This window comes from Mastigoproctus giganteus, chromosome 6 (assembly GCF_048544385.1).
Source record: "Mastigoproctus giganteus isolate SK-2022 chromosome 6, ASM4854438v1, whole genome shotgun sequence".
NCBI lineage: Eukaryota > Metazoa > Arthropoda > Arachnida > Uropygi > Thelyphonidae > Mastigoproctus > Mastigoproctus giganteus.
Genome location: NC_143580.1, coordinates 232941776 through 232963003, shown reverse-complemented (window position 1 = coordinate 232963003; position 21228 = coordinate 232941776). Strand labels below are relative to the sequence as shown.

At 38.3% G+C, this 21228-nt stretch overlaps 1 protein-coding gene across 1 annotated transcript in view; it reads right to left on the bottom strand.

Annotated features, from left to right (window-relative positions):
* Positions 1-21228, bottom strand: part of LOC150085088 (uncharacterized) — a 159301-nt gene that overhangs the window by 132681 nt on the left and 5392 nt on the right. Inside the window, exon 2 of the mRNA XM_090376459.1 lies at positions 1917-1961. Coding sequence (XP_090232585.1) covers positions 1917-1961 — 45 coding nt within the window. The remainder of the gene's footprint in view (positions 1-1916; positions 1962-21228) is intronic.

The following is a 21228-nucleotide window of genomic DNA, read 5'->3' as shown; positions in this document are numbered from 1 at the left end:
ACCCAAAATTACTAATTTTGTTTTCATTTGAATAGCATCAGAAGAAGAAGCAAATCTACTATTCAATTAAAAACTGAGACCATGCCATGACAGCCTGTTCTGAGACTTGCTGGTGTCTTGCCAGATAGCAGCTGGCTTCAATTTTCTCAATACAATGTACTAAATTAAAATGAGCAGCCGGCATTGTGTGGAAGAAAAACTTCAGAATAAATAATGAAAATTACAATATTTTAATCCCTAATATTGGGCTTTAAAAATTATGTATAACATTAATTTTTATTATTATGTTTATAGAGATACATCTTTACAAACACAGCACAGGGTGAGCCAAAAGTCACAAAAGGGTTTTGAAAATTTGTAACTTCTTTTCTATAATAGGCTTTAATTATTTTTTATTTATTTTTTTTGCAGATAAAGAAGTCCTTGAAATTTAATAATGGAGATTTACACAGCTGAGCAAAATACCAAGATCACTGAATTTTATTTTGCAAACACAGAGCTTATCAAAGACATTATAAGCCACCACAGCTGACCAGTTAGGCATTAAGAGTTCATAAGTGCAAATACTTTGAGTGACAAGTGTTCAAGCCCATGACTGCTGAATGAGGTGCTGTTTCTTATATTCCCTCTATCTTGTGAACTCCTCTGACCATATGGTTGTCCCAAAGTATAAACAGAAAATTTAATTTTTTTATTACTTTTATAAAGTTAGATCATTACCATCAAAATCCATAATTCATCATATGGATCATCATACAATTCCAAAAACAGGGGTCTGTAAATGATTTGCCACGAAGTGGAAGACTATGAAGGAGCCATACTGATGACAATGTGGAGTGGTTATGGGAGAGCATCGAAGAAGAAGACCTGCAAGAATTCACCAGAAAACAAGCATCTCAGTTAGGATTACCGAGAACATCACTGAGGCACATTTTGAGAAGCTGTTTACACCTATTCCCATACAAGCAGTAATTGGTGCATGAATTGAAGCCAACAGATCAGGGTCAGCACTTACAATATGAAGTTGCTTTTCAAGAATTGGCTAGAGAAAATGACAAATTCATTCACAAACTGATAATGAGCAATGAGGCTCATTTTCATTTAAATGGTTTTGTCAATAAGCAAAATTGCAAATTCTGGGGTACCAGTAATTAAGAATAGCAAAGTGGATGCATGATGACAAATGCATCCACTTTGCTGCAGTTTGGTGTGGTGTTACGTCCAAAAGAATCATTAGTCCTTACTTCTTTAAGGAAAAAGATGGTACTGCCATCAACATATATGATAACCGATATCAGGCCATAGTTAGAAATTTTTTACATCCAGAGCTTGTAGGAAATCCAACAAGATGGTGCAACAACACACATTGCTCGAGAGACTATGGACCTTTTAAGATCATTTTTTGTGAATAATCTCAAAACATTCTGCATTTAATTGGCCTCCACATTCACCTGATTTATCGGCCCCAGATTTCTTCCTTTGGGGCTATCCCAAGGAAAGCATTTATGTGAACAAACCAGCAACCATAGAGGCATTAGAGAACAACAGAACATCTGAGACGAAATTAACAATTTAAAATCTGATGTTTTGAGAAATGTGATGTTAAATGCACTCAAACGAGCACATCTTTGTGAAGCTGAAAATGGGGGTAACTTCGGTGATGTAATTGTTCATAATTATTTTTAATAATTATTCCATTAAATAAATTAATATTTTCAGTTTGTTTCTTGTTTTTACTCAATTATGAAAAATTTATAAGCATTACAAACCCCCTTTATGACTTTTGGCCCACCCTATATAAGAAAAGAAAGAAATGAAATTAAATCACCAGATAAGCACATGCATACAAACATTAAAATGCCAATATATATAAAAAAAACAATAATAAAGAAAAACCAAATGATTGTTATACTTACTTTCCGAAGTGTTTCAATAAAATTAACCACTTCAAATGCATGTGTCTGTTAAAAAATCAAAAACAAAAATTTCTAAATAATTACACTATAATAACGTACAATATAGATATAGGATATGGAGATTGGGTTTTGAGTTTTTTTGGCACATTACATTAGCAATGTAATGAAGTTATAGAGACTTCATTATAATGCTAATGTAATGCACATTTTAGATTATAATAAAGTTATGGAGAATTAGATACTTAAAGTATGAAAAATGTTATGAGAGGTGTAAAGAGAGAGAGAGATAACATAATGTGAGGCAAGAGTTAAAATAAGCATGTCAGAAGAACTTGTCCGAGCCCAGCAAATAGTATAAAACTCTAGATAGAGCAAAAAGAAATAAGCTGGTAAATAGAAGTTGTGGAAATGGTAAAAATGCCATGAACTAAAACAACACGAATGCTCTGCAAAAAAAAACAAAACAAAACACATACATACATACACACATAAAGCTAATAAAATTAATGCCAATTATCAAGGGTCGGCACTAGTACTATTCAAATATATCCAAATAATAATTACAGAAGCTGTCTGTTTCTGACTGTTATCTACCAGTTATAGCATGATCTAAAGATAGGCCAAAAGGCCATGCTATAACTGGTAATCTAGGAATTCACAATTCAGAGATGCACATACATGCAACTTGTCATTTAGCACTCCACTTTTTTGGTTATTTTCAACTCTTCCTCTGAAGTATTAATATAAATGGATTCTGTGTTCTTGCTTCACTCAATGAGAGATTAAGCTACATCCCTAGTCAAAAGGTATTTTCAAATCTTTGATATTTGAGTACTGCCTCTTTTTGTATTTAAGTCAGACTGCCTTAAGTTGGCACCTCAAGGTCATTGCTATACCCACATTATAGTTGTGGTCATCTACTGAACAAGATCAAGCAACTCTCCTTCTGCCCCTCTTGCCTTGCCTAGCCTAGGTTAGATGTCACCTATGGCACTTGTCCAGCTCTAGACAAATAGACCTAATCAAAAGTTGATATTGTTACACACATTGGCACTAATGATATTAAGAGGAGGAGATCTGAGGACTTAATTGACTTATCTGAGGACAGATGACTTGAAGTTCCTCAATCAGATACACGGGACCAACTGACCTGATTCTGCTTCCGAAACCATTAACAGCCTTAAGAATCTTATTACATACTTAGCACAGTTCTCTCTTAAGATAAATCCAAATAAATCCACACAAATGATGTTTGCACTTAAATCATATCCAACGCAACTAAACCTAGAAATCCACAGAAACCCCATCATCCCAATAACCAAGCACAGAGATCTTCAACCCTAAACTCAGCTTCAAACACCATGTTGCAGATATTCACAACAAGGTGTGCAGATCAAGATGACTTGCCAAACAACACCACCTTCATGTCACAGAGCCTGAGTACATGCTCCAATACATATACCAGTTTCCACAGCCAGTCATCACCTATGGATCTGAAATCTGGGTGTCGGAAACGAAAACCATGCTAAAAACTATTGCATCTGATGAGTACTGGCTTCTTGGCTGGATCCTCTTCAAGCATAAACTTCCACCCCTCACACTTCGGATATTACCAAACTACTAATTACAGAAAAGTTTTGGATCAGATCTTCACCCTCGGCTTACTCATCTCAATAAAAATGATAGCAAGCAAAATTAATATGCCAAGTTTCTGGCAGATGTGCAACTGGAGGATCTCCCTGAAGCCCTTAAAAGCCCCCCCCCCCATCTCTCTCTCTCTGCAGTCTGTGGCATAGAGACTCAGGATATGCGACAGATTCATGCCCATGGAGATGCCCCACAATGTCCAGGAGATGGATGTCGAATACAAAAAGTTCATAGGGGACAAATCCTACAGAAGACGCATCACCGAGGAACAGCTTTTGTCTTCAACTGAGTGACTGCCATCATTTTTTCATCATGCTGTGTGTAGCAGGAAAAAATGTTCTTTCATTACCCTGTTAATAGTTTTTCACATAATTTTTCCTGTATTAGTTAATTTTTATGTTAAACCCCTAGCATTGTCGCTGTAATGGGTATTGCATTAGGCATCCATGTAACTATTCACTGACTGTAATAAAGATCTTATATATTATTTAACAAGTACAGGACAATGTTGGGAAAAAGTGAAGAGTTAGGATTCAATTTGAAAGTGTCTACAATTCTGCCCAGACACAATAGGAAGGAGTACAGTTGAGAGCCTTGTCAATCAATTCACCCCTTGAAAGAATGTGCAAGGCTCATGAGGTAGAATTAACAAGCACAGCTAGGTCTGTGCTTGTTAACAGAGAGAGTTTTTACATGGATGGGATACACTTGAATAGAATGTAAGGATGTTTGATGTGCTATCGAGGCAGTGATAGATGGATCAGAAAACTGTTATCTTGGGAGATACACACACACATAGCCGAGTGGTCAGGAACGGGAGTGCAGTAGCAAGTGCTATATGAGTGGACCAGAGTTCAAGCCTGTGACTGCTAAATATGATTAACATTTGTATTAATGGTTTAAATGGTTTATTGTAAACTCCACTGACCTAGTGGTCATGTCAGAGTATAACCAAGAACATTTTTTAATAGTTTAACTAGAGCTGCAGGCAGAGGTGAAAGTGATCCTTGAACTGCTACTACTGGTACATGCAGCAACCTGGAAAGCAAAGTGTCTGGGACTTCAGGAACTGCTGTTGGTTATCACGGAACAAATACATCCATAGACTGTGGTAGCTAAGAGTAACAACATGTGAATGTATACTTGCGTGCACACTAATAAGCCTAATTTACACTTACATGTAAATTAGACATCACATGTTTGCATTAGCATTAGCATTAGCATTAGTAGAGGCATTTGATGCAAGAAAGCAAGCTTATGCAGCATCAGCCAAAAAAAAAAAAAAAAAAAACCACTTCCACTTCACCCCTCTGTTCGTTCAAAATACCTGTCCAGCTGAGCCTTAAACTTATTTAGGCTATCAACCTCCACCACAAGGGATGGCAGTCTGTTCCACCAACCAACCACCCGCTGGCTAAAGGCAAATTTCCGCACGTCTATCCTACATCTGTCTTTCCTCAATTTGAATTTATGCCCTCTCAGGTGATTTTCCTGAGCTAGAGGAAGAATCCCATCAGCATTGAGCATGCTTAAACCATTCAAGGCTTTATACACCTCTATCAGATCACCTCGCTGGTGCCTAGTCTCCAGACACTGTAATTTGCAAAACTTAAGCCTTTCTTCGTAAGAGCACCCCTTTGTTCCATTCACTAATCTTGTTGCCTTTCTCTGTACTCGTTCCAGCAGCTCTACATCCTTCTTGAAATGAGGCCTCCAGACCTGTATACAGTACTCTAGGTGTGGCCTGACCATTGCCTTGTACAATGGAATAATCACCTCCTTATCCCTGCTGGAAAAATTCCTGTATATCATTGACAATACTCCATGAGCTACTCTTGCAGCCCGTCTGCACTGCTCAGAGAACTTCATATCTGCCTGCACAATCACCCCCAAGTACCTTTCATTCTCTACGACTGTCAGTGTAGTACCACAGAGTTGATACGTTGCTCTGGGGTTGCTGTTTCCCATGTGTAGTACTTTACATTTGTCAATGTTAAACTTCATTTGCCACCTCTCAGCCCATCTGCTCAACCTTTCCAGATCCTTTTGCAGCAGTGTAGTGTCAGTAGTGTCCTTGACAACCCTGCCAACCTTTGTATCGTCTGCAAACTTGGACATTAAGCTTGATATACCATCATCAATATCATTTATAAATACAGAAAACAATAATGGACCCAACACTGAGCCCTGAGGGACTCCACTAATAACATTAGTCCACGATGAGCAGTGTCCATTGATTACCACTCTCTGTCTTCTCCCACTCAACCACCCCTTTATCCATAGCAGAAATTTGCCTCCAATGTCACACTGCTCCAATTTGTGTAGCAGTCTTCCATGTGCAACAGTATCAAAAGCCTTTCTAAGATCCAAGTATATAATATCAAAGTTATTCCCTGCATCCAGTTCTTTTGTGACTGCATCATAGTGTCCAATCAAGTTGGTCAGGCAAGACTTCCCCTTAACAAAACCATGCTGTGTCTGAGCTATAACTGAAGTCTTGTCTAAATGATCCTGCAGTGCTTCTTTAACCAGTGCCTCCATTAATTTTCCTGGAACAGAAGTTAAGCTCACAGGTCTATAGTTACTTGTGTCAGCCTTTGATCCTCCTTTGTGAATTGGGATCACATTTGCACATTTCCAGTCTATGGGTACCTCCCCTGAGTCCAAGGAAGCTCTCATAATTATGGCTAAGGGTTTGCTTACTTCCTTTGCTGCCTCCTTTAATATAACTGGATAGATCCCATCCACCCCGGGTGCCTTTCTTGTGTTTATCTTCAACAGTTTCTCCTCCACTTTACTCCCAGTTATTTCAAGATTCTGTAGCTTACTGCTAGAGTTGAATACACCTCTGGCATTCCCCTTGCTGAATAACTCCTCATGTGTGAATGTCGATGCAAAATATTCATTTAGTTTGTTAGCTACCTGAGCAGGATCATCAACAGTTGACCCATCAATATCAAGTGGACCAATCTGATTCATCCCCTTCCTTTTAGAGTTTACATAAGTAAAGAACTCTTTGCTGTTTTTCTTTGCATCCCTTGCCAAGGATTTCTCGTAATCTGCCTTCGCCTGCCTAACCTCCTTTGTAACTTGGTTGCATATCAACTTGTATCTATCATAGGCTTCTGTGTCATGTGTTAATTTGTAAGTATCCCATGCATTTTTCTTCTCTGCCATATGCCTCATTAGTTCATCTGACATCCATTTTGGCCTAAACCTTGAACAATATTTCTTAGTTGGTATGTAAAGCCTAGTAGCTTCCAAGATACGTTCTTTGAATGCTTCCCATTTTGAATTTGCTGTTGGTAACATCATCAGTTGGTCCCACTGTATAGAATTTAAATACTGTCTCAGTCCATCGTAGTCGCCTTTACGGAAGCAATAACCCTTCCCTTTACCCCTAATGGTAGTTACCTCTTTCAGTAAATCCCACTTCAGCACACTGTGATCACTGCCACCTAGTGGTTCATTTATCTGCAGATTCTTAATGCATGAAGAATCACTGCTGATAATCAAATCAAGAGTATTACTCCCTCTAGTTGCCTCCTGAACATGCTGATGTAGAAAACAATCATCCAATAAATCCACAAAAGCCCTGCTAGTGTGTGAGTAACCAGCCCCCAAATTCCAGTCAATATCTGGGAAATTAAAATCTCCCATTATAAGACTCTCTGATTGACTAGCCCACTCTATTTCCCTGTACAGTTCCTTATTATACTCATCAGAGTCATTAGGCCTATAGCACACTCCTACTCTCAATTTTGATCTCCCAATGCTTATGTCACACCAAACTGACTCAACACTGCACTGTCCAGTGATGTCGACTGGCTTCACTTCCTTGGTTTTTATGTGTTTCTTAACTAATAGCATAACCCCTCCCCCCTTCCTATCCTGTCTATCCTTTCTGTAGACGTTGTACTCCCCAAATTGCAGTTCTGCATCCCTTATATCTGTGTGACACCACGTCTCTGATATCCCAACAATATCTGCCTTTGATGTTTTGAGCAATACCTCAAATTCATCAAATTTATTTACTAAACTCCTAGCATTGGTGTACACGCAAGTATACCTGCACCTGTTTCTATTCTTAGCTACCCTAACACAACCCATGTGTTTATTTGTACCGCAATGGCTCCCAGCAGTCTCTGAAATACCATGCATCTTGTTTTTCAGGCTTCTGCTCATTCTAATAGAAGCAGTGCAAGAATCTCTTTCACCTCTGCCAGTGGCTACTGTCAATCTATTGGTCTTTGTCTCCCCCCAAGCTAGCAGTTTTCCGACCCACCTAACACTGCCTCAATAGCATCAGCAAATATTCTTGCACCCTTTCTGAATGTTTGAATGACATCTGTTTCCTACAATTGTGTCACTTGGACATAAGTGATGCCTAATTTGAATATAGGGAGTAAAATGGATAAAGGAAGGACAGGAGAGGTGGAGGGTTATGATCTTAGTTAAGAAGCATATTAAATCTAATGCATCCAGTTTACATGGGAGACAAGTGCAATGTTGAGTCAGTTTGGTGTGATATAAGCACTGGGAAAACAAAAAAGAGTAGGAATGTGCTATAGGTCTAATGACTGTGATGAGTATTTTTTTTTTTTTTTTTTTTATGAAAACCCAAACACGAAAGGTATCAAAACCTATAGTACTTAGTACCGTGCATGGGTTGAAGGAGAAGTAGGGGGGAGGGGGATGCCGGAAACTTTGCTCTAGCGACTAAACATGGGTTTCACCACTTCAAGCCTCCAATAAGCAAAGTGGTGGTATACATCACAGTCATTAGGCTATACAGAGAAATAGAGTATACCACTAAATCAGAATGTTTCCTAATGGGGGATTTTAAATTTCCAGATGTTGACTAGAATTTGTGGTCACTCACTGGCTAGCAAGACTTCTATAACTGTTTTCAATAACAGCAGCATGTTGGATAGGCAACAAGAGAAAGCAGTATACTTGACCTGGTTATCAGTGATCCTTCATGCATTAAGAATCTGCAGGTAAAAGACCCACTGGGTGGTAGTGATCACAGCGTACTAACGTGAAATTTAATTAAAGACATAACTACTGTCAAGAGTAATGGAAAGGCATTTGCTTTCGTAAGGGTCCCTACTATGGTCTGAGACAGTTTTTAAATAATGTAATAGGAAGCATTCAGGGAAGTAATCAAAGAAGCTACTAGGCTTTTCATACCAAAGAAGAAATGGTGTTCAAGGTGTAGACTTAAATGGAAGTCAGATGAACTACTGAGACACATAGCAGAAAAGAAAAGTGCATGGGATGCATATAAATTATCAGGTGATACAGACGCCTATGGTAGATATAAATTAGTCTGCAATCAAGTCACAAAGTAGGTTAGACAAGCTAAGGCAGATTATGAGAAGTCTTTAGCAAAGAAAAACAGCAAAGACTTCTATGCTTATATTAACAGTAGAAGGAAGAGAGTGAATCACACTAGGCCACGATGAGTATCGGTTAAATGTTGATGACCCTGCTCAGGCTGCAAACAAATTGAATAGGTATTTTGCATCTACATTCACACGTGAGGAATTCTTTAGGGAAGGGGATGCCAGTTGTTGAGGATGGACATAAAAAAAGGCACCGGGGGTACTGACAGATGGTATTGGTGTTTAAGGGCACAAGGGGCAGCTGGGGCCAAAATGTGCCAGGTTCTATATTATCTTGTAATAACTGAGAGTAAAGAGGAGGAGAAATTGTTGAAGATAAACACAAGGAAGGCACCTGGGGTGGATGGAATCTATCCAGTTATATTAAAGGAGGTGGCAAAGAAAGCAAGCAAACCCTTAGCCATAATTATAAGAGCTTCCCTGGACTCAGTGGAGATACCCATTGACTGGAGATGTGCAAATGTGACCCCAATTCCCAAAGGAGGCTCAAAGGGGGAGACAGATAATTACAGACACAGGTCTGTAATTACCTATTAGTTTAACTTCTGTTCCAGGGAAATTAATGGAGGCACTGCAGAATCATCTAGACAAGACTTCAGTTATAGCTAGGACACAGCATGGATTTGTTAAGGGGAAGTCTTGTCTGACTAATTTGATTGGATATTATGATGTAATCACAAAGGAACTGGATACAAAGAATAACTTTGATATCATATATTTGGATCTCAAAAAAGCCTTTGATACTGTTGCACACGGAAGACTGCTGCACAAATTGGAGCAGTGTGGCATTGGAGGCAAATTGCTGCAATAAATAAAGGGATGGTGGAGTGGGAGACAACACAGAGAGGTAATCAATGGACACTGTTCTTCGTGGACTAATGTTATTAGTGGAGTCCCTTAGGGTTCAGTGTTGGGTCCATTGTTGTTTTCTGTATTTATAAATGATATTGATGATGCTATATCAGGCTTAATGTCCAAGTTTGCAGATGATACAAAGGTTGGCAGGGTTGTTAATGACACATCACTGCTGCAACAGGATCTAGAAAAGTTGAGCAGATGGGCTGAGAGGTGGCAAATAAAGTTTAACATTGACAAATGTAAAGTACTACATATGAGAAGCAGTAATTCCAGCATAACATATCAACTCTGTGGTACCACACTGACAGTAGCAGAGAATGAAAAGGACCTGGGGGTAATTGTACAGGTAGATATAAAGTTTTCTGAGCAGTGCAGACAATCTCCAAGAGTAGCTCATGGTGTCTTGTCAATGATATACAAAATTTTTTCTAGCAGGGATAAGGAGGTGATTATCCCCTTGTATAAGGCAATGGTCAGGCCACACCTTGAGTACTGTATACAGGTCTGGAGGCCTCATTTCAAGAAGGATGTAGAGCTGCTGGAACGAGTACAGAGAAGGGCAACATAATTAGTGAATGGAACAAAGGGTTGCTCTTACAAAGAAAGGCTTAAGTTTCGCAAATTACAGTGTTTGGAAACTAGGCACCGGCGAGGTGATCTGATAGAGGTGTATAAAGCCTTGAATGGTTTGAGCATGCTCAATGCCGATGGGATTCTTCCTTTTGCTCAAAATAATCACCTGAGAGGGCATAAATTCAAATTGAGGAAAGACAGATGTAGGATAGATGTGCAGAAATTTGCCTTTAGCCACTGGATAGTTGGTTGGTGGAACAGACTTCCATCCCTTGTTGTGGAAGTTGATAGCCTAAATAAATTTAAGGCTCAGCTGGACAGGTATTTTGAACGAATGGATGGGTGAAATAAGGGTTTTTAAGGATAGATGTGCGGAAGTTTGCCTTTCGCCAGCGGGTGGTTGATTGGTGGACAAACTTCCATCTGTCGTTGTAGAAGTTGATAGCTTAAATAGATTCAAGGAATGAGTGGATGGGTGAAATAAGGGGTTTTTTTTTTGGCTGATGCTATATAAGCTTGCTTTCTTGCATCATGTGCCAATGCTAATGCTAATTATTCTACAGTAATATAACAAGGGCAGATGGAATCTAATTATATTAAGGGAGGCAGTAAAGGAGGTAAGAAAACCCTTAGCCACAATTATGACAGCATCCTTGGATTCAGGGAGGTCCCTATGGACTGGAGACGTTCGAATATATCCCGAATTCATAAAGGAAGATCAAAAGGTAACATGAGTAATTACAGACCTGTTAGCTTAACATTTGTTCCAGGGAAAATAATGGAATCACTGGTTCAGAGGTTCCCAAATTTTCTCAGTTCACGGTGCCCTTACTGTCCCAGTAATATTTTCACGGCACCCCTAGGCCAAAAGAAATACCTATTACATTGGTTTTCGACCTTTTAATATATACCTATATAATAATTTTATTCTTTAAAAAAAGTAATAAATAAAGATCGATTATAGATCACCACAAAATTAAAAAGATACGGTACAATGGATATTGTACCATACCCTTTTTATAATGAAATAAATATATAAATTTCAAAAAAATAATAATAATAATAACTTTAAGTAACTTAGACCCAAATTACACGGCACCCCAAGATTGTTGTTGCGGTACCCTAGGGGTGCTGTGGCACCCTGGTTGAAAACCACTGAACTGGTTAAAGAAGTAATGCAGGACAATTTGGACAGGCATGCAACTATACTGCAATCACAACATGGATTTGTCAAGCGGCAATCTTGAACCAAGCTGATAGGTTACTTTGATGCAGTAACCAAGGAACTGGATGCAAAAAATAATTTTGACATCATATACTTAGATTTCAGGAAGGATTTTGATACTGTTGCACATAAAAGCTGCTGTAAAAACTGGAGCAATGTGGCATAGAGTGCAAGTTACTGCTATGGATAAAGGGATGGTTAAGTGGAAGAAGACAGAGTTATTAATGGACACTGCTTTTTGTGGACTAATGTTATTAGTGGAGTTCCCAAGGGTTCAGTGCTGGGTCCATTGTTTTCCATATTTATGAATGATATTGATGAAGGTATATCAGGCTTAATGTCTAAGTTTGCAGATGATACAGAGGTTGGCAGGTTGCAAAGTTATATCCCTTTGGCATCTCTCATATTGTGGATATAACTTCGCAACTGTGATGGCATGTTGCACTACCAGGGTATCTGCCTGTCCACTAGCTTCAAAACAATCGTCTGGGTGGTGGTATCCTCAGAAAATAAATAACAGTAGTCTTCTCTACTAGAGAAGCGTTATTTATTTGAAGTAGTGCAATACCAGCTATCTCGTGAAGGCACCCACAATATGAGATACTATTAAAACAATGCCTTTTACACTACATATGTAGTTCAAATTTATGGTTTAACTATGGTGTATCTACACTGATATTATATAGTTAATTACCAAAACCCATAAGGATTATGCCTTTGCATTTCATTTTCAAACAGATTAACAGTAGAAGGAAGGGGTTGAATCACATTGGGCCACTTGATGTCTATGGGTTAACTCTGGTTTTCAATCTTTTTTTAATAACAGCACCCCCCTAAGTAATTTATTTTATTTTGCGGCACCCCTACTCAATTTTTTTCTTTCTTTCTCTCTTTCTCTCTCTCTCTATATATATATTATATATATATATATATATATAGAGAGAGAGAGATATAATATAGAGATATATATATATATATATATATATAATAAAAAATATATATGTTATATGATATTTATATTACGATAATATAATTATAAAAATTACATTTCACAACACAAAATATATATACTAATATAATTTTATTATTTATATAGAGGTACTAAGTAAACATCAATTATAGATCACCACAAAATTAAAAAGATACCGTATATCTTTTTATAATGAAATAAACATATAAATTAAAAAATAATAATAAGTTTAAGTAACTTAAACCCAAATTACGTGGCACTCCTGGAATGTTGTTGAGGTACCCTAAGGTGCCACGGCACTCCGGTTGAAAACCAATTGAAAGTTCACAAGAGGGATTCTGTAGGGAGAGGAATGCCAAAAGTTTATCAAACTCTAAAAAGGAGCTAAATGACTTTGTGATAACTGAAAAGAAAGTGGAGGAGAAATTGTTGAAGATGGACATAAATAAGGCATCCGGGGTGACTGGAATCTATCCAATTATATTAAAGGAGGTAGTAAAGGAAGTAAATAAACCCTTAGCCACAATTATATGAGCATCCTTGGATTCAGGGGGAGATCCATATTGATACTGTTGCACATAAAAGACTGATGTACAAACTGGAGCAAAAAAAAAACTGCAGCCATTATCAACCCACTGCAGGATGGAAGCCTCCTCAACAATTCATGCTGAGGGAAATGGACCATAATATTTATAGGTGGTAGATGACTTTCATTAACTGGTGAAATACCACCACTTTGCTTATTGGAGGCTTGAAGTGGTGAAACCCATGTTTAGTCTCTAGAGCAAAGTTTCCGGCATCCCTCTCCCCCCATACTTCTCCTTCAACCCATGCACGGTACTAAGTACTATAGGTTTTGATACCTTTCATGTTTTGGGTTTTCATAAAAAAAAAAATAATAATCTGCAACACTGATCCAGTGCGGCTTGGCAGATCGACTGTATTTAGCAGTCAGGAGCTTGAATGCCGGTCTCCTCAAAGAGCGTGTGCTACTGCACTCCCGCTCCTGACTACTCGGCTACGGAAGCCATGAGGCATTAAAGGCAAGTTACTACTATGGATAAAGTGATGATTAAGTGGAAGAGGACAGAGAGTGGTTATCAGAGGCACTGCCCTTTGCAGACTAATGTTATTAGTGGAGTTTCCCAGGGTTCGGTGCTGGTCTAATTTTTCAATATTTATGAATAATATGGAGGTATATCAAAGTATATATATATATATATGAACGTATATCAGGCTTAATGTCTAAGTTTGCAGATGATACAAAGGTTGGCAGGTTGGTTAATGACAGTCATCAGGGTGAGCTACAGCAACAAGGTCTGGTAAAATTGGGTCGATGGGCTGAGAAATGGCAATTGAAGTTTAACATTGACAAATGCAAGATACTGCATATGGGAAGTAGTAACCCCAGAGTAACTTATCAACTGTGTGGTACTATACTCAGTGTAGTGGAAAGTGAAAAAGCCCTGGAGGTAATTGTGAATCAGACATTAAATTCCCTAACAAAAGCCCATGAGCTCTCCTGGCAGACATGCTGCCAAGACAGCTCATGGGGTTTTGTCAATTATATACAGAAATCCTTGCTAGAGTGGATAAGGAAGTGATGATCGCTTTGAATAAGGTCATGCATCTTGAGTACTGTATACTGGTCTGAAGGCCTCACTTTAGGAAAGATACAGAGCTGCTGTGACATTTACAGAGAAGAGCAACCAGGCTGGTGAAGAGTTCTTACCTAAAAATACTTCAGTTCTGCAAATTGCAGCATATTAAGACTAGGCACCTGCAGGGAGATCAGAATGAGGTGTTTAAAGCTTTGAATGAATTGAGTAAGCTGAATATTAATGGCATTCTTCCAATTACTGAGACTACACACATGAGGGGTGATGTTGTTTGTTTGTTTATTTCTTCAAACAGGCCTCTGAGGTTGGGTATATTCATACTGTAGTTTTTAGTGTTTTGCACCAACCTTGCGTAGAAATAAAAATAAAAATAAAAACACCAAGGAAACAGAACTTTTGATAACTGTGTTTATAATAAATTACAATAACCTGTATTTACAATAAATTTAACTTTACAATAAACTATACATATGAATTATTAAAATCTGCTACATTACAATCAATAAAATGTATTAAAATATACTAGATTAAAAGCGATAAAAACCGTAGCTTTCAAAGGCTCCAGCCTTCTTCTTCAGCGGTGTTTTCTTGTTCTGCAGTACATCTTTAAATATCAGCAGGTTAATGGTACTCCTCACGTGTTTTCATTCACACGTGTTCCGTTCTCTTGCGTTGTGGAACCGGAAGTGGCTCGAGCGGAAGTCATACGGAACCGTTCATCCCTTCTGAGGATAGTGGTCTCAAAGATGGGATGAATCCGCGTACCTCTATCTCTATTAATGTTAATTGTAGAACAAATCCGCAAACTCTCGAGCCACTTATGGTCCCCAGAACTTATGCGCCCGATCGGTGATGATAGCATCGTCCGGGGAGATCTGGTGTTGCTTCTCCCAAAAATGCTCGGCCACGGCGGACTTGCCATATTCCGCATTTCTTATTGCCTTAGTGTGTTCCCCCAGACGATCTTTAAGACGGCGTTTTGTTTCCCCTACATAACATTCCCCACAATCCGGGCATCTAATGCTATATACGACCCCACTTGTGTTCTCTTTTTGAATGGGGTCTTTAACCTGAGACACGATTGTGTGCAGCCTCCGCCCTGGAAGCTGCACACAACGTGTCTGGTACTTTCTTAGTATTCTAGCTATATGATCAGTCAAACCCGGATAGTAGGGAATGTATGCAGTGGCTATTGGTGTAAAAGGCTCGCCTCTCCTCTGATTTCCTTTAACATATTTCTCTATAATCCTCTGGGGGTAACCACATTTTGCAAGATCCGTCGTGACCCGTTCATGAACGGGTCACGACGGATGAACGGTTCACGAGGGATGAACGGTTCCGTATGACTTCCGCTCGAGCCACTTCCGGTTCCACAACGCAAGAGAACGGAACACGTGTGAATGAAAACACGTGAGGAGTACCATTAACCTGCTGATATTTAAAGATGTACTGCAGAACAAGAAAACACCGCTGAAGAAGAAGGCTGGAGCCTTTGAAAGCTACGGTTTTTATCGCTTTTAATCTAGTATATTTTAATGCATTTTATTGATTGTAATGTAGCAGATTTTAATAATTCATATGTATAGTTTATTGTAAAGTTAAATTTATTGTAAATACAGGTTATTGTAATTTATTATAAACACAGTTATCAAAAGTTCTGTTTCCTTGGTGTTTTTATTTTTATTTTTATTTCTACGCAAGGTTGGTGCAAAACAGTAAAAACTACAGTATGTTTGTTTATTATTTGGTTTTTAGGAGCATTAGCAACTAAGGCTATATTGCTCCGGGAATATGCTGTGGTCATTACCTGACCTTTCCGCATCTGGTGGTCACGGGCTCGAACCCCGGTCTAATCAAGAAGCGTGTGCTACGCACTGCTGCTCCTTCCCACCTGGCTACGGAGGTACCGCGTGAGGGGTGATAAATTCAAGTTGAGGAAGGTTGCAGGCTGAAGTTCGTCTTCAGCCAGCAGGTGGTTGATTGTTGGAACAGGCTACCCATAATGTTGTTGTGGAAGCGTTGTGGTTGAATAAATTCAAAGAAGAACTAGACAAATTCTAGACAAACTAGACGGATGGGTGAACTGTGCAGATTTTTTTGAAGTGAAACTTCTTTAGGTGCGCTCCAGGCAATTTTGAGATGGAAGTAATTCGTGCAGATTCAATGCCTGCAGCATTCATATGGTCAATACGGGATCCTCGGTCAAGTGACAAATGTTCGCCTAAAGAAGTTTCACTTAATTTCTGCTATGCATGCTGGGCGCACACACACACACAATTTTTTTTTTTTTTTTGGCCGATGCCATATAAGTTTGCTTCCATGCATCATTTGCCATTACTATTACTACTGCCTTCATTACCTCTCATTGCATTCACAGTGGCACTGACTGTGAAAACAAAATTATTCAACTTAAATTGCATTTTGATAACAATTCTGTCTCTCCCTCTCTCTCTCTCTCAAAAGTTAAAGCATTATCAGTGCTGTATCATTAAGTCTCACTCTGGTATTACCACATGCCAAAAACTTTTTCTGTAATTTTTGTATAAGCATAAACCTCTTAAAAACTAAGCAGAAAACAGAAAAAAGTTTTGGGCCAGTGATTTTTGCTACTTCCTCCATTGTGTTTCCAATTCAAGTTGAAAGCCTCCCATCTGATCATCCTCAGATCATAAAACAATTCTCATGCTCATAATGAATGTCTTTCCCCTAGATCAGCGCTTCTCAACCTTTTTTGACTTCAAAACCCCTTTCAACGTAAAATTTTTAAAGCGAATCACTAAGCCTATATTCTCTGAAATCGTATAATATTTCTGAATTTTATTATAAAATATTTACAGTACTACATTTTTATAAGCGACATAGCGTAATAATTTTTATTATTAAGTATAATTTATACTTTGTAAATCAGTTATTAATCAGTCCAAACTAGATTTCAAACAGGCTAAGAGCGAAAAACTTGCTTCTTGTCCAATGGTAGCTCATCATTCTGGTCTCTTGCCAAAGCTATTGGCCCCAACTTTTGCCCATCTCTGTTCTCACTTCTGTCAAAATCAGATGGTTCTGTTGCCACATAAGCCAATGATAACGCTGACCTGCCAGCATCCCATTTTTCTTCCAACTCACATATTGATGATCTTGTTAAATCACCTCAAACCATTCTCAGTACACTCCATTTAATGCCTCCTGTGGTCTTCCATCAAAACGATGTCAGAAGGATTTTGATGAATCTCGATGCTAAGGAAGCTCCAGGTCCTGATGGTATTTCTCCACTTGTTCTCAAAACCTGAGCTCCAGAACTTACATCTGTTCTTTGCCACTTTTGTTCACTTCCTTATTCCAAAGGTGTTTTTCCTTCTGCTTGGAAATTTCTCATATCCAGCCAGTTCCTAAAAAGGGTGACAAATCCCTCCCATCCAATTATTGTCCCATTGCAATTACAGTAAACTCCCGCTATTCGCGAGGGTTACGTTCCTGAGAAATGTCGCGAATACTGAAAACGTGAATACTGAGTTATGGCTCCCATAGTAATAAAGGGGTTCCGTTCCAAAGTATGAAATATATAAGAAAAACTAGTCTAAAATTTTGTCTATGTATGTGTTATATGTACCTTCATAATATGACTATGTACATAGACAGTAGTGAAATGCAAGCATATGGCATCGAAATGAAAATAAGAAACAATTTAATATTAAATGTAATATTTATTAGAAATTTCAAACAAATCTTTCAAACCAGCACCTTTGCTGGCTAAAAAACTTATCCCGCCAGAGCTACCACCAGTTTCGCTAAAGTGTTGATAAAGGAGTTTTGCCTTTTCACGAATGATGAGTGAACTTAACAGAATTTTATTTTGAGTTCGGTCTTCTATCCACAGATTTAAAGCCTTTTCCATATTTCCTAATTTAACATCACGAGTTACAGAGCAAATTTTTGAAACAATTAGCGCGTTTTCACGGACACTACGGCGGATTTTTTCTTCCGATTTTTTGATTGATCGTAACGTTGACTCATTGATTTTATAATGTTTTGCCACTGAGGAGATACTTTGACCATTAGAAATTTTGTCTAATAACTCAATTTTATTCGCTAATGTCATCACCTTCTTTGATATTTTCACATTTCTCTTGTTATTTGTAGCCATATTTTTGTACGGGTTAGAAAGAACTTGTCCACAATAAAGTCACTTTCGTCCGTTAACACACTTGAAAAAGTCTGTTTTACACTGCAAAACGGTAGATTTATCACTTTTGTAAGCATATCAATTTATAAATTGATAAATTTATTTAATTTATAAGCATATAAATTAAAAGCAAACGACAAAAACTTCCATTACAAGCGCATAACACATACTGAACAAGGATTAGCGAGAAACATCCACGCTCGCGATTTTGTCACCCCTCTCCCCCCATCCACTGAGAGCTGTTTTGACCGGGAAAGATAATTGTAGCCACGCCCATGTTTTTTTATGGCGGATAATATTCACGGCGCTTTAAAATTCACATTTTTTTAGGTTTCATTTTATATTAAATCAGCGATCGCGAATACGCGATACCGCGAATAGCGGGGGTTTACTGTACTTCTACTCTTTCTAAAGTAACGAGAAATCAATTAATTGCCAACTCTTAAACTATCTAGAAACCTTCCGTCTGATCAATGATTTCCAGTATGGATTCCATCAGTGTCGATCCGCTGGTGATATTCTGGCTTATGTTACCCATTTATGGACAAATTCAATGGAAAAGTTCAGTGAAACACAAGAAGTTGCTCTTGACATCTCAAAGGCTTTGGATCATGTTTGGCATAAAGGTCTTCTAAATAAGCTTCCATCCTATGGTTTGCCAGCTGTTTTTTGTAATTGGCTATTCAGTTTTATCTCTAACCACTCACTGGTTAAGGGTAGACAGCTCTCTGTCTTCTAACTTCTCCACTAATGCAGGTGTTCGTCAAGGTTCAGTTCTTTCTCCCACACTTTTCCTCTTATATATTACTGACCTTCTTCAATTGATCGGAAATCCTATCCATAGTTTTGCTGATGACAGCACATTGCATTCCACCTCCAGTTTGAGAAATCTTGCCCTGCTCAAACAGTTTCAACTTCTCGAATATCCACTACGTTTCCTTAAATGCTGATCTCCAGTGGGGCAAAGATAACTTAATTTCAATCCTTCTAAAACCTAGTCCTTTCTTATATCTCTCAAAAAGGATTCTTCTGCTCCTATGTTTATCTTCGATGACACTGATTTCTAGGGAAGATCTTGGGAATTACCCTGACTTCTAATCTCTCTTGGCATAAAGCACATTACAAATATTGCTTCCTCTGCATCTAAAAAACTTGGTTTTCTCTTTCTCTTAGCGTTATTTTCCTTCCAAACTGTTGTTGACTCTGTTTGTTTGTTTCAGGATTTATTAGGCGCATCGGCAACTATGGCCATAGTGCGCCAAGTTGACTCTGTAGAAATCACAAATCCCCCTACCATGGAATATTGTTCCCACATCTGGGGCAGTGCCCATAAAACCTCTCTCAGGCTTCTAGATTCCATTCAAAAGAGGGCAGTTAGGTTAATTAATGTCTCATCTCTAACAAAAAAAATTATGATATTAGGGTATTTATGATATTAGCACATGTAAATGATTACATCTACCCATAATATTTATTGTGTCTGAGACCAACTAACTCAACCATGGAGTGAAAAAAGCCCTTTAAAATTCCTCACGTCATCGACGGGATCCAAACTCGGACCTTTTCCAACCGGTGTGGGGAGGTAGACCTTTCTATAGATACTTCCACGAGCACTGTTCTTCTGAATTGTCTTCTACAATCCCGACTCTCTCTTTCAAAGTAATCCGAACACGTACCGCCACCAGCCAACATTCATACTGTCCAACTTCAAACTCACAGAACCAACTTTTCATCTTCCTCGTTTATTCATTCAACTGCCATTTTCTGGAACAACCTTCCTTCATATGTATTTCCTGAAAATTACAGAAGTTCAAGTATAATATCAACAAATATTTTCTTTCATCTACTCAACCTCCAACCCATGCACAGTATTAAGTACTATAGGTTCTAAAAATATATATATAAAAAAAATAAATAAAAATCCCAGGGGCTCAAATCTGGTGAGTATGGGCTTGGCATACCCAGGGTCCTGAGCTGGATATCATCATTCTTTCTCTCTCTCTCTCAGGGTGACTCGGAAATTTGTTTTTGGCTGGTGCAGCATAAGCCTCAGGCTTCCTTGTACCATATGGCTCATAATAATAATAATAATAATGGACCTTGAGAATCAAAAAAAATTTAGTATGGAAAACGTATTTATTTAATGTGATATACTGTAAGATAGTAAACTAATTATAAGGAATTGTGGGAGATGTGATTTCTTTGGCAATTCTTTACTTTTTATTTAATTTGCTTTTACTTTATTGTTTACTATTAGTTATATTTTGTAGTTTACAATAATATGCCTATGTAAATCTAAGCAGACGCCATTATAGAATTTTTAATGCGAACCCCCTGGAACACTTTCGCGAACCTCCCAGGGGTTTGCAAACCATTGGTTGGGAACTGCTGCCCTAGATCAACCTGAACACCATATCAAAGCTACCTCAAGCTTGTTCTCCAATACACACAACGATTGTGAACTGCAGACCCACAATGTTGCTATTATCTCTAGTGAAAATGATTGGCTTCAAGCTTGGCCTCACTTCAAAAACTGGTGTTCAGTGTGAATACTGGACCCTGAAGTGGGCCAAAAATAAGCATCGCCAACCCCCCCCAACTGAGAACAACTGACATGGCTGAGCAGCTAAATGTACCCAATCTCCCAAGGTTTATTATTATTATTATTATTATTAGCCATATGGTGCAAGGGAGCCTAAGGCTTATGCTGCACCAGCCAAAAAAAAAAAATTCTGAATTACTCAGAGAGAGAGAGAGAGAAGTAGAAGGGAATCATCAAAAAAAGAGAAGAATGATGATATCCAGCTCAGGATTCTGGGTGTACTAAGCCCA